At 36.4% G+C, this 14,821-nt stretch overlaps 1 protein-coding gene and 1 long non-coding RNA gene across 6 annotated transcripts in view; one reads left to right on the top strand and one right to left on the bottom strand.

The window, feature by feature from the left end:
• The window catches only part of mtgo (miles to go), a 67,745-nt gene extending 56,304 nt beyond the window's left edge, over nt 1-11,441 (bottom strand). The window contains exon 1 of one of the 5 annotated variants that reach the window (XM_088188835.1): nt 10,988-11,441. In XM_088188835.1, the coding sequence (XP_088044961.1) occupies nt 10,988-11,213 (226 nt within the window). In that variant the 5' untranslated portion in view covers nt 11,214-11,441. Of the gene's footprint in view, nt 1-1,375; nt 1,607-10,987 lie in introns of those variants that run through there. The other 4 variants (XM_088188836.1, XM_088188839.1, XM_088188838.1 and 1 more) reach the window with 4 other exon arrangements.
• LOC148233642 (uncharacterized) lies at nt 8,944-14,402 on the top strand. Its single transcript, XR_015810255.1, has 2 exons — nt 8,944-9,034; nt 13,266-14,402. It is a non-coding gene; the product is annotated as an uncharacterized LOC148233642 (long non-coding RNA).
• The last annotated feature ends 419 nt before the right edge of the window (nt 14,403-14,821 follow it).

Below are 14,821 nucleotides of genomic sequence, written 5' to 3'. Positions count from 1 at the left end.
CAAAATAATCTGGCATTAAAAGGGTTAAGCGATATTGTTTTAAATGTTTTGTATGCACAATAATGTATTTTTTTTTCAAAATAGATCAAAATACGAAAATTGGAAAAAAAATGTGCATTAGGGATTATAATTTTGCTTGTAGTTTTTAATATTAAAATTTCACTTTTACCTAACTAAAATATAACCCAAAACTCATTAAATATAAAAAATCTTCGTGGTATAAAATGCGAAATTGTTGTACAGTGTTATCCAAACTCCAAACGCTCGACGATTCACCGGTTTAGATTGACAAAATGTTATTGTTAAAATATTTTTATAGCTGCTCGCGCACTGGACGCAGATAGCCAGCCTCGAACCAAGATTTTTGCAACAGGAAGGATAAGAAGATCGCGTCGGCAGATTGAAAGTTGTCGGCCTCCAAAGCAAAAGCAATTCGTTTGTTTTTATTTATGCTCCGTTTGGTTCGCACAAAGAGTATACGCTTCGAATATCGAGCCGAAAAGCGATTCGCTATGAAAAATACCCATCCAGAATCGGAATTTCAAAAGCATATGGGATTTTAAAGGCATTCTCAGAAGAAGAGAAAGGTCTTAAACCTGCTCTACGCGAGGATCTCGATCTTTGACAATGAATCGTTTAAAAATTAAATAATTAATATGCAACAATACGCTCACTACTGAGCAAAAAATAAATAAATTCGTGCTTATGAGAAATTTAGACTTTTGGTTTCAAATGAGGCAATGTTTATAAACATTGACCCAGTCGATTAAAAATAGGAGTTAAGTGGTGGGAGTATGGGAGATCAAGCGTTACGTGTTGAGTTTGCCTTCAATGTTTTGGAATCGACTCATTACAATGCTATTCTCTGAATATGAGATAAAAATGATCTTTGACACTTTGGTCAGCTGGAGTGAGATTATAAACGCGTTCAACTTGTCAATACGACAACTGCACGATCTCCGACAGTCAGCTGGAGATGGGGGGAGGAGGTCGGCCTCTGGAAGAAAAACAGCAGGGACGTCACTGGATCGACCTTTGCCAAGGTCGGGTGCGTCGACCGAAGGCGCATTCCGTCGCCGTCGCCGCCGCGATCCACGCCGGCCGCTTTCTCCTCTCCCGCTCGCGCGATGCGATTTCTCTCCGCTTCCTTTCGCCGGCGGTCCGTCGAAGGTCGACACCGCAGCAGCAGCGAGGCAGGAGAGGAGAGAGAGGCGATTAGCGAGGAATTCGAGCGCGTTTTCCGGCAGCAGAACGGCGGCTAACGGAACCTCAGTCGCGAAAAGCGGCGTCGGGTCGTCGACCCCTTCGGCGGCGACGGCGCGGGGGTCGACGACCTCCCCCGATCCCCTTCGACGCCGAGGGACGCCGAACTGACCTAGGACGAGTTCGCGACCTTGACCTTCGTCCGCCGGCGCGCCTCCCCCGGCGCCGGCCGACAGGCGACGCCCGTCCACCGTCTCGAACGTGCTCGCTCGCTCGCGCGACGCGCCGGACGCACGCCGCGCGCAGAGTAGCGCGATCACACGACCACTTACGCGATCGCACGCGCGAAGGGCCACGCACTAGCACGCGCGACGAGCGATTCCGTCGGCGACCGGCGACGACTGGCGCGGAGCGGTTCTGCCCCCTCCGTCGAACCCTCCTCTACTCCGCTCGCCGTCGTCGCACTGTGCGACGCGACGGACACACAAGGGTCATAATTATTTTTAACGAAATATAATAAACGATATGTAACAATAGTTTTGTTATATAATTTAAATAAAAAATATATAATTTACATTAGTTGTTCACAAATTATCAAGCAAAAACAAATTATTAATATTTAGAGCTATAACATATTTCTGTCAGCGAAGAGAGAATTTCTCTAGTGGATTTGATTGCAAATTCAGTGATGTTTTGAAAAATCCGAATATCCAAATTTAATCTGAATTTTACAAAATTCAAATCATATAAAAGAAGCACTGGTTGAACTACTTTTTAAAATAATTATTTTTCTAATTAAACACATTGCATAACCAACCATGCGCATAACAAGTAATAATATCTTTCGAAATACGGTCCTTATTTTTATAAACTGTGTCAAACTATTGAGAGGAGTGCCAACACAAAGATAGTAATAATCCACATTGAAACAATATATTTGATTTCGACAGGAATCACATAACATTACGAGGGGGACCATTTTTTTATTTTTACACTAAATTTTGCTCACCTTCAAATTACTTTTCATTCACTAATAATCACTTGTCCAATCGTTTTTTCCATTGTTTAAAACAGTTCTGGAACTCACATAATGGGATGTCTTTTAACCTCTCTAGCGATTTTGTTTTTACCTCTTCCATAGTCTAAAAAAATTTGAGTATAGGGGAAAAAATCACAGAGGGGCAGGGCAGGTGAGTAGGGAGTCTCACATACAACGCGGTGTGAGATGCTCTTCTTTCTGATGCTCTCTCTCTCCGCCTTTTCGATACCTCCATGTAAAAGTGTTAGTTAACTGTTTGGGTTAACAGTTTGTACACAACACATCTGTCAGATTTTTTTTAATAAGCATAGTCTTGATCTTTGACTTCACTTGACGTGCTTTTTTAGGACGAGGAGAGTGAGCCGAGTTCCGCTGGCTTGATTGTTGCTTGGTTGATATATACAAAAGATATGGCTTCTCTTCCAACTGAGTTTTCAACTCATGTCAGGCCTGGAGGCGACGCTCCCTTTGATCTGAAGAACAAATTTGTCTACAAATTTTTTCATGTGCAAATCTTCCGAATTCAACTACATGACATTCCAGACATTTGAGAGTTGATAAATTCTTCGGCTAAGATCTTCACGGACGAAGGTGTTGATTTTTTCAACGAGGTTGGTCTTCAATCGTGATTTCCCTCCTTTTAAACCGCAAAAACCGGTCGTAGACCCGAGCTTTACTCAAAGGGTCATCCTTACAAGCTGTTTGAAGCATCATCCTTATATGCTATTTGAAGTCACTAGATATGTTAGTCGAAATTGTAGAAAATTTGCAAAAGATCATACGATGTTTGAAACTAAAAGCGATGCAAAACAATCGCTAAAAAATATTTTCAATTGCGATTTCATTGTTTTGCTAAATTTATGGAACTTTATGAAAAAAAATCAAATTAAAAGCGATTGCAAGATCCTACTTTGAATTTCACAGAAGCAGTAACTAATATTAAATCTCTGGAATTAAAATTGTTCAAACTCCGCGTTGATTTATGCGAAAATTCTATTATAATATCTAAAAATAAAATAGAAGTTGAAAAAAGAATAAGACAATGTTAATTGCGAACTTTCAGTAGAGCTTTCAACAACAATAATAGCGCAATAGCTATAAAAAACGAAACATAAAAAAATTATAAATATAAATTATTATTGACCAAAATTCGGTTTGAAGCCAGCCTCTTATATCAGAAATCCAGATTAATATCGGTAAGGATATTTTTAATCATATTTTTAAAACAGTGTACTAGTAGTGCTGTCAAACTATGGAGCAATATGCGAGATGCGAGGTCTACTTGTACTTCTTCTGTTTATTTTCGTTTTACGTTTTTGTATTTGTTGTTTCAATATACAAAGATCGCGGTTAATTTATTTCTAGTTATTTAATGTATATGCAAATCCGCACAAAACAAATCTAATACATCGAATTAGTTCCAAACTTCATTAGCTATTGCACTTTTCCTAAATTCGATGTTTATTTTCCCACTGCCAGGATTTCTCTATCATCTGCGATTGCAATTTTGACATTCTCTATTTGGGGCAAATCCTACGTATACAACAAACAATCATATTATTAAGATATAAAAAACTTCTCAAGATGTTGTATTTTGGAGCATTTATTAGTCTTGCCCCATAGTGCGCCGTCCCCGCCCGTCGCACTCGTCCAGCCGCCGCTGCCGATCGCCGTCTCCGGCCCGAGGGTGCGACTCTCCTGACCTATTTACGCCGACGCCCCCTTTTTTCGTGTTTCGTCTCTTCGAGCCTTTCTCGAGATGAGAAGTGAAGAGAACGGCCAGCGTCTCGAGCGAAAGGTCAAGGCGGTCCGAATAACGCGCGAAAGACGAACGAACGTACGCGCGACGACGGCGGCCGCATTCCTCGGGAGATTCCGGAGATGCGTTCGAATACAATGACTTCGATGGCGTCAGAGGGGTTTGGTGATGATTTGCGCATTGGCGACGTCCGCCCCCTGGGTTTTCACCGCGGATCTAAATATTTAGACACCGAGCAGCTGGCAAGTGTTATCCAAAAAATACTAAGTACATGCATTGTATCATATTTTCATCACTGCTCAGTCTGTGTATAAAAAGTCGTACCACAAAAAAAGTTTATTTCAGCTAAAATACGCTTTATAAAAATAGTTAATTTAACAAGTTTTTAATTTTTGGATGTAATACGTTTATACCTAACCTAAGTTATTACCCTTTTCAGTTTCTTCAAATTATTATTTTTGTGTAAAGTTGACAAAAATCTCTTTGCGGATCTGTTATTTTTTAATTTAAAGATTTTTAAAGATAGTTAACAATTTTCCCATCAATTTCGCGAACTATCGAAAAAGATTTTGAATACAATTATTTTAACTTATAAATAATTAACAGTTTTTACAATTATTCTAATGAATGTAATCGCACGAATTGGTTTACGTGGTATTTTTGGTTCAATGTTGAGTGCGGGGGCTAGCGGTGGACGACTCTTGTGCGGATTTTAAACCGAATATTTGGCGCTCCCACCTTCTCCGGAGACTTGCAGGTGTCACAGCAGTAAGCACCTGAATGCAGATCATTAAACTATTCGGACGTTTCGTTTCTTAATATATGTTAGGTAGCTCATGCTTATATCTAAACGGTAAGATATTAAGGTTGTATTTGCCAATAGATAGGTATTATTTATCTTTCTGCTTTTTAAACTTTTGTTGTGTCTGTCTATGGCAAAAGTCCTTTGTCTTTAGACTTCCACTTTGCAAGTGAAGTTCTTTGACATCAGTTCTAGGGTGGGCATTTAAGGCGTTTCTTAAGCACTTGCTTTGAGCTTTGGAATATACCATACAGGTGTATATATGTCATCAACGGCCGTATCATAGATTTATACAACAAACGTTTATTTTTGCTACTGAGACCGCTTCTTCTTCGGAAAATTAGAGCAACAGCTGAGAGAGATAGCTGCGATTCCTTTTTGTCTAATGGTTTCAACTTGCTTATTTTTTTCTAATTTAATCGGCAATCCAGTTGCAATCCGAGATATTTGACAGATTTTGCCCAGGGAATCCCCTCACTGTTTTCTGTTCTACACTACAAAATCACTAATAGTAAATGAGTTTCATTAAGATCAGTTCGAAGTAGGGATTCCAATCCCGGGCCAAAATTTTGATCCCGGGATTTCGGTATTGCAATTAGTCGATCCCGGGATCCCGGGACCAGTCCCGGGATAATTTTCATGTTATTTTATCGATAAAAATAATTTAAAATGAATAATACAATATATTTTTACATCTGTTTTTTATAACGTACAATGTATAAAGTACGTATAATTTTAGTCTTGGACTTAAAATAGAAAATAATATAATAAAAATAAAAAAGGGAAGGTCTTATATATTTATTTGAGAAGAAAAAAATGAACTTTTGACAATGTATGTACATACCTATGTACATTCATAGACACAATTAATTGAAAACATTATTTTGAATAAAACTCACGAAGTAACATCAAAGCATCAAGTGTTTTATCGTTTACCTTGATCTGATTTTGGTTCCCAAGCAGCCTACTGCTGAAAAAGCACGTTCAGACTCACAGCCTCAAAGATTCACAGATGACACGTGCATCTCGCGCAAGTTTGTACACGAAATATAACGATGTTGTCAATAATAATTCGATTGTGCTTGATAAATCAACCAATTCGAAAAATTCGGGATTATGTTTTATAATCCCGGGACTCATCGAGTATTGAAAATCGTTCGGGATCCCGGGATTGGAATCCCTAGTTCGAAGGGTTTAGTCCTCTTTAACCCGGCGCTAGTTAACCACGCGCTAGAATCCGCCGATTATAGTGTGGGAGAGCGAGGGAGGGCCTCTTGAGGATAAAATCCAAACCCTTGAGAGGAAGTAAACTCTCGGGCTGGCTGTCCGAGGTACGGCGCGAGGCATAACTTATGACGAACAAAGCATAGCAGAATAACACAAGCAGGGCCAAAGGGATCTGTCCTGAGGGGAACCGAGGGCCAAGACTGCGACTGAGGCAACATATACACCCCTCGAAGATCAGGGGGGTGGTGTTGTGACAAGGATGATACGCAATGCATGCAGTGCAGGGTTTTTATGGTTTTCTTGTATTTCAGTTTCATTGGATTTGAAGACTTCCTCAATATGGTTAGCAAAAAGGTTAACTTTTTGCTGTTATACATATATTTTGTAAAAGTGTGTCAATTTTCGAAATTCTTTACAAGCATTTCAGATCGGTTTAGAATTTAGATACACTTTTAAAGTGGCATTTTTTTATAGATCCATCTGGTTTCAATTAAAAGATGCACATAAAAAATGCTTACTTCGATGAAACAAACTAGAAACAACAGCTTAAAAAATAATAAAATATAAATTACAGAAAGTGCAGTAAGAAATATAAAGACTTTTTATTTACGGATATTCCGGGTATATTTAGAAATTAAGCAAGAAATTTCATACTCTGGAACGATTTATGACAATTTGAAGTAACCCTCCGAGATTCGCATTAAAAGTCAACAAATACATTTTCAATATTGGATCCTGTAGCGTATCTGCAAACTCGAAGATGGTATATTAACCAATTACCTGCCAGATTTTTTATGATGGTATATTAACAGTTAAATTTATTTATCACATTTTTTAATACAAACAAGATGCAATCCAACATTACACTCTGAGCATTGTTTTTTTTTGTATTGTTTTGCATTGCTCTAGGAACACAATTACAAAAATATGAAGGTCTTCCTGCGTTTTTCGGCTCGGATATTAATGACCCTTCACAATAATAATAACAACCCTTCATCTAAATTCAAGCAGGGGCATAGTTTCGTAAGAAAGACAATATAGAGCAGATTCATTTACAGGTAATCGAAAAATACCATAAGTATAATTATAGTTTTAGAACTTTCATTAGGTGAAGTCAAAAATACAGACTAGGCCAACTCATCTCTCAGAGAAAAAGAAGTACAGACAAACGTCGCATCTCGCATATTGCTCCAAAGTTCGTCCGCGCTTCGATATTACACTACGTTTTAAAAATATGATAGCTATTCTTACTGATATTACTTTGTTATTCTGACATGAAAGAATTGGTTAAAATATATTCAAACCGAATTTTGGTCAATAGGAGGGCGCAAAAACAATTATCACTTCTCAGAAGTCAAAAATTCGCGTCAAAAGCAATAAAATTGCGACGGCAGCTTTATCTTTAACTGAAAAATCTGATGTGCTAGATTTTTTTTGCTTTGGAATTTGAATTTACCTCTGCATAATGCATTAAGATCAGATATTGCTATGCAAGTTAAAAATAAAAAAATCGAAAATGTTAACCAGTGTTATTTGAGTTTCATTTTTACATCATTATATTATGCTGCGGCCCACGTAACATAGTAAACATCTGTATTTGGTCCGTCAGGAATAAAAAGTTGAGTATAACTTGTATACTCAACTATTCTGATTGTTTCAAAACAACTGCAATCGACATTATTTCATAATAGCAATGCAAAAACAAACAAAACAATGTAACATGCATTTTATTAAAAAACTGCAATTTTACAATTATTTTATATTATATTTTTAATTATGTTATAAACTATCCGAAAAATACATTTACCGAGTATTTTAAAAATACCATTGTAGTGTTTTATTTATTTTTGTTTCCGAAACGAACAAACAGAAAAAAGCGAATACCAGCAAAATTGACAGTACGTACAATAAAACCGTGTTCTAGGAAAAACCCACTGCACAATAGCTATGCTTATGCGCAGAATATTGCACTTTTTCTGGTCGTCGTCGGGCGTTTCATTTGTGACGCGTGGCGAATTCCGCGACTCGGTTATCGTGCAGATAACATTATAATACTCTGCTCTGCTTGGGTCGAAATCCCTATTCGAGAACTCTCAAGCGAATGCGACCGCGTTCCTGCATTCTTGTGCTTACATTTTTACTTTCAAAAAGGCTTTGACTTTCGAAACTATATTTTCTACGATGGCGACTAACTTAAAAATTCGAACCTAGGATTCACTTCTTCATCGAAACAGGGTACACATATATTATTAGTGACATACCCTGGATGTTTTATGATGGAATATAAAAATTTAGTCTAGCAATATTTTGTCCTACACATTATGCACACAGGCCTGCCGAGAGGGGGGGGGGGAGAGAGGACAAATTCCCGAAGCCCGTTCTCCTTGAGGGGCCCGACTCTTGTAAAAATCATAGCAAGAATATATTTATAAAAAAAAGTAAAAATCGACATCAAATTATGAATCTGAATAAACTACAGTTGTTTGAGATGTATGTACTGATGTATTTCAGGTATAAAATCCCTTCAGCCCTTTTTATACATACAAGAAATAAAAGGAGCAGAACATTGTCTTCAAAAGCACCCACTTTCTAGGTAGTACTTTCACAATAAACATTATTATTCAAATGGACAGATTGTAGTTTTTTGACGCCGCTTCATTGCTTTGAACGTTTAAAATATATTAGACATGAGAGGAAATATTAAACGAATATAAATTAGTAGCAGTAAATTTAGGTATTAGACTATGATTAAAAAAACTGTTTCAGAAAAAAGATCATGATTGAAAAAAAATATTAACCAATGCAAGTTTTTCGAGTTCAACTTTTACTTAAATTATATATTTAATAAAACCATAATATAGAAGTGTATGTATCAATTCATTATTGTTGTATATAACTATGAATTACATACTCAGTATGTCGTTAAACTTGAGAAGTGCTACACGTATTGAATTTCAATAGATTAGTGCAATCTAAAAAATATATTTGAAAAATGGAGTCATAGGTAAGCTTGCTTCGAATTATTGGCATTGGACATAAGTATATGAATTTCACATCTTTTCATCTAAGCCTTTGTTTTCAATCTTTAGATTTCGGGATTTAATTTTATAATTCATTGCAGTTAAAATGTTAAGCATCTATAATATTTTGTATGTGCTATATTTTTTTCACATATAACTTCCCGTTGAATAGTGCATTATGTAATATATATATTACCTAGTAGGAGTTCATTGCATAATTTATTTCCAGAAGTTCTTTAATTATAGAATAATTTGAATTACAATTACTAACAAATAATGGTAATTGAGCGTAATGAGAAACTGGCTTGTTGTTGATATATGTATGTACATATATGTATATTTGTTTTGAGCTTATTTAATTTATCAGTTCTCGATAAACCGGTATACATTAAATATTTATCATTATGCATTGTTTCATATTGATGTTCAAAAACAAACAAGATTAAATTTATTGAATGCAGAAGTATTTAATTTCCCATTTTTAGCTAAATATATAGTTTTCGTTTTTTTTTTTGTTAGTTATAGGCTTTGTAGCGTATTTAAACGCAAAATAAGAGCAATCGTTTTTCAAAATAATGTTTTTTCAATGTTTTTCGTATACTTTTATATACATTTTTGTATGGTACATGTTTAGAATTTATAACAAAAACGCTGCGACACATTGCCGAGATTGACAATGGTTTGGCCCTAAGGGCTACTAAAACAGCCAACAACGTTTTGTTACCTAAATACATTTTAAAATTTAAACAGATTGGGTGCGAGCAAGCGTGGATCAGAATAGTGAACAACCCATGAATAACTCTGCAACGAATTTACTTAAAATCTTAATTCAATTTAAATAAATAAATTAACTGTCATTATTTTTTTTATATTAGGTCATACGAAATATTTTTTTAAATATGATTTCAATGCTTCATGTATTAACCGAAGTAAATTCAACAAGAATTTTGGTCAATAGGAAGGCGCAAAAACAATTACTTCTCAGAAGTAGAAAATCCACGTCAAAAGCAATAAAATCGTGTCGACGCCGTCGCAGTGGGAACGCTCGGTAACGAGCCGACACGATTTTATTGCTTTTGACGTGGATTTTTGACTTCTGAGAGGGGATAATTTTTTTTAAGTCATAATATTGATATATTAACAATAGATAATCGAGCGTTTCCACTGCAATATTTATAATATAAATATTTTATTTCCCGTTATTTATGAACGTTATAATATTTTTTTAAATGCGTAGATTTTATTTGTTGAAAACGATATTTCTATGGCTTAGAACTACCAAAACTCAGGCAACTGAACATAATAATTAAGCGAAACTGAAGAATTAAACTTGCAATCTTTTTTTAAAATTCAAGTGAGCAATTAAAAACGACAAATCCGTATGTTTAGTTCTCAGAATTTTGACTCTTCTTTTGTAAAGAGTTGCACACCATTATAAGGGTGCCCTATTATTATAACCAAGTTTATTTAAAAAAATATGTTGTATTTTAAATAAACAGAATTTACTACGTACTCTTTTCTTAATAGTAATTGACAAAAAATAATTAGTAATATATTTTAATGGAATAAATTGGAGAGTGATTCTAACCATTTAATATTTACTCTGATAATATAACTTATTTAATTAAGAAGTTGGATCTGTATATGAATATGGATGAAAAAAGTGAGATTCGTCGTACCATATGGCAGCTTGGTACGGAGTGGAGATTTAGCCGAGTACATAGGAATCCGACGTAAGGTAGGATTCTAAACTCATTTAAAACGTCGATAAATGTGGACAAAGGTCTAATTTTGAAAGGTAGCAGTAGCAGAAGCAGTAGCAGTGGCATTAGCAGACCGGCTGAAAAACGTCCGCGCATGCGCACGTCGATATTTTGGGCGCGAAGCGATTCGGACGAAGGCGATGTTAGAAATGTTACTGTTACGATTCCGATTACCTCTGATGAGGTGCGCCGCGTCTCCGATCTGGAAGGTGACGTTGACTCCCGGGTTGACGTGGAAGTAGACGACGTGCTCGCGGGGCCTCGGCTGATAGGGCGCGTACCTGGCCGGGGGCCTCTGCGGCTGGAAGCCCGGCCCGAAGCCGAAGGTGGGCGGACCGGAGGGCGCCGCGCTCTGGGGGGCCGACGCCCGGGGAGCGCGCCCCAGCGCCGACGCCGCCATCAGCCGCTCATCACGTCATCTCCGAAGGATCGCCGCTTTTCAGCCGGCTGAAACTCTCGAGCGACCGCCGAAAGAGTCCAAAATCGAACCGGACGATCCACGCGGGTCGAATGGACCGATATAGACGCGAACCGAGACGCCCGTCGGCGTACGAGAGGCGGAACGAGAAAAGTCGACCGAACCGAAACTCGAACCGGCCGCCTCCTCACGCCGCCATGTTTACTTATCGATCCGGCGGCTATCGAGTGACGACCTTTTCGCCCCTCGCCCCTACTCTCTCTCTCCCCGAGATTAAACGTAAAACTCTGACGTTCTACACATAGTAATTCAAAAGGGGCACGAAACGTTCAATTTTAATATAAATTTATTCCTAATATTTTCAAATCTTCTGTAATTACTTTTAATTAACATATAGTACCTAGACATATTATTAGACCGAAGTAAAATTTTGGATTTTTTTGCATAAGCCGAATCACAAGAAGAAAGTCGTATACGTCGCACGAAAATAGGACTGTGTGTTGTTTTTGTTTCTACCTGCGCTACAATGACGGTTATTATCGGGGAAACTGCAGCATATCGGCATACTTTAGCGAGTTTAGCAGAGCTCGATAACAATATTGCACGTACGATATATTATTTAGAAAATGCAATTACAAACAAAATTAATAAAATAGTTTTTTATATAGTGATACAAATTACATAAATATAATAGATATACTAAGTTTACATACATAGAAAATATATTTACAGAAAATTTACATGGAAAATATACATATTTTAAAATACAATTAATTACACTTAAAAAATAAAAATTCAAAATAAAATCACGGTTAAGTTAAAAGAAAACTGCTAATTTTTAAGTCATATATTTATGAAAATGTACAAAAAAGTATCAGTCGTAGTAGAAACGCTCGTTACCGAGCGTTCCTACTGCGACGGCGCTCACACGATTTTATTGCTTTTGCCGTGAAATTTTGAGTTCTGAGAAGTGATAATTATTTTTGCGCCCTCCTATTGACCAAAATTTGGTTTGAATACATTTTGGCCAATACTCTTATATTAAAAGTCCGTAGTAATATTGGTAAGGATGGCTATTATATTTTTAATACATATCCGATATCCAATTTGCTTGATGGACATTTCGAAGGTAAAATATGTAATGCAAAATATTATTGGTGGTTTTTCTTTCACCCGGTGGCGTATTGTTTGCGCAACCGCTATAAATATAAAAATATATATTTTCTCTGTAATTACGATGTGGTTCGACGCATTGTTTACTTATTCCTTTATGTCTAAAGGATCGTTTTTTTCCTTTTAGAGATTACGATGGCTATTGTGGTGGTCCGTTCGGTTAGTATTTGTTTATATTATACTATTGTCATGTTCATTTATATTATACTATTGTCATGTGGTTTAGAATCAGGGACATCATTTCAGCTTTTGACAAGGGGAAAGACAAAAGTTTGCCAGTCAGTGGTCGCTTTATTAATGTTTCGATTTCATTAAAATTCATAGTATTTCACTAAATGAAATGCATTTTTCTGGCAAAATTTAAGGATTGGAGGGGGGGGGGGGAATATTCCATCTGCCACCCCCTTCCTCAAATGACGTCCCATGCACGAATCCCAGTTTAAGGAACACTGCTCTAGATGATGAGTTTGGTGAAGACTTCTGGAAAAATCCCAAGATGGTTTCTATTAAAATTAAAAAATGTAGTGTACGCCGAAGAAGTATGATAAACGCTGTAAACAAAATAGGACAGCATATATGTATGTACAATATATAAATACATCATAGAAAAAATATTTTTTAGCTTTTTCTTCTGTATTAGAAGTCGAAATGAATAAATATTAGGTTACTGCGCACATATTCGAGGTCGTATATATCGCCATACAAACATCTAAGAATCCGTCAAATAGGTTTTCGGCCTACCGAATTAATCTCCCTTGTGGTACTGATATGGAAAAATTAAATAATAATTTTATATCAATTTTCCATAAAATATAGTGTGTAAAAATATACAAACAAAACTATAGATTTATTATTTTTTAGGTGGCAAAAAAACTGGAAACAAGAGTGTCGGAATTGCGATCTGGGCCACGTAGCTTCCGATTGCCCAAAACTGCTGCAACTGCCAGAGAGACCACCTGACAAACTACAAATTCTGCACTTATTAATACAGCCAAAACAAAAATGAATTAAGCGCTAGCATGGACAACCCTGAAGAACTTCTTTAAAGAGCCAGCCATCTAACGAGAGAGGAGAGCTACCCTCTTTAACAGCACATAAAAATCTGAAGAAAAAGAGCCTATGAGATTGTTTGACAATCTTAAGCCAGGAATTAACTAAACTGCCCCTTACACATATATTACATGCAGATGAGAACTCTGCAATCGCGAAAGAGCTGAGGCTCTTGCGACGTGTTTTGAGAACACATGGATGAATATCGCATCGATTGAGTTTAGTAAATACGCTTCACAAAACATCAATTTACAAGATTTGTAGAATATATTCACATAAATTAAATATTAAAAGAGCCATGGGAATGTTCTTATTAGATATCCAAAATATGTTCTGACGGCCTCTTATAAGCACCATAGATATACAATTTCTACGGGAGTTCGGGCTTTACTTCTTTAAATTGTACATTTGCGATATGTCAATTTCCACCACCTGTCAGCTCTCTCTGTATGCTGATGACACAGTTTGTCAACCGTGTCGCAACTTCATTATAGATTGACTCTACACAAATTGATTAGAGATCAGTAAAGCATCGCTGAAGAGTCGTATCAGTTTATATAATCTATTTGCTGTAAATATAAGTGTAAAAATGAAGAATAGTTATTTCTCCAGTGGTGGTTCCCCTGAAAGGCAGATTCCACAGGCAGTCATTCATAAAAATAAATTGTACGGAGGTGTCAATTAGTATAATATTCCTAGGACAATCTGCAAAAATAAAAATGTAGCCGGTTTCCTCAAGAATATAGAAACACATTTGTTCATTAAAAAATAAATTTTAATAATAATCATTGTTTTATTTTGATTAAATTTGTTTAGTGTATAAACAATTAGCTGTATTATTAAAATAAATTGAATGTAAAATTGTACATAATTTTTTGATTTCTATGCGTATTTGTTTTAGTGCACTGACTTGAGAAAAAATAAAAGTATAGTTAAAAGATTTTAAAATAATTTTTGCGTTGTGTTTATACCTGCACTTGACAATGAGTATTTCAAAGGTAACATATCCAAGATGATAAATCGATTAAAATAATCATGTTAGACGATAATTTTCGTCTAGTTTCGTCGTAAGTCCGTCGCTTAAGCCGCAGTGCCGAAATAACGTCCGTCTTCTACGGCGAGCGCCAGTCTATTCCACCCTGCCACCCTCTGACCATGACGCTCGTCCCCTCCCTTAGCCATTCCTTTGGGTTGCGCGCGTCATACTTTTCGCCTTGCTGCTCCGTGGTGTAACAATCAATTCAGCTTGTGTGCGACTGTATAAATAGTTAATCTTATTGGCAGTAAATTTAAAAATCAAATCAAATTTATGAGTACCAGAAAAATTATGTATAGATTGATATAAAATACAAAAATAAAACAAAAAA

This window comes from Plectrocnemia conspersa, unplaced genomic scaffold, assembly GCF_051122295.1.
Source record: "Plectrocnemia conspersa isolate PC_06_02 unplaced genomic scaffold, ASM5112229v1 ptg000007l, whole genome shotgun sequence".
Lineage (NCBI taxonomy): Eukaryota > Metazoa > Arthropoda > Insecta > Trichoptera > Polycentropodidae > Plectrocnemia > Plectrocnemia conspersa.
Note: the sequence above shows the minus strand (reverse complement) of the source record. Positions and strands in the feature narration are given on the sequence as shown.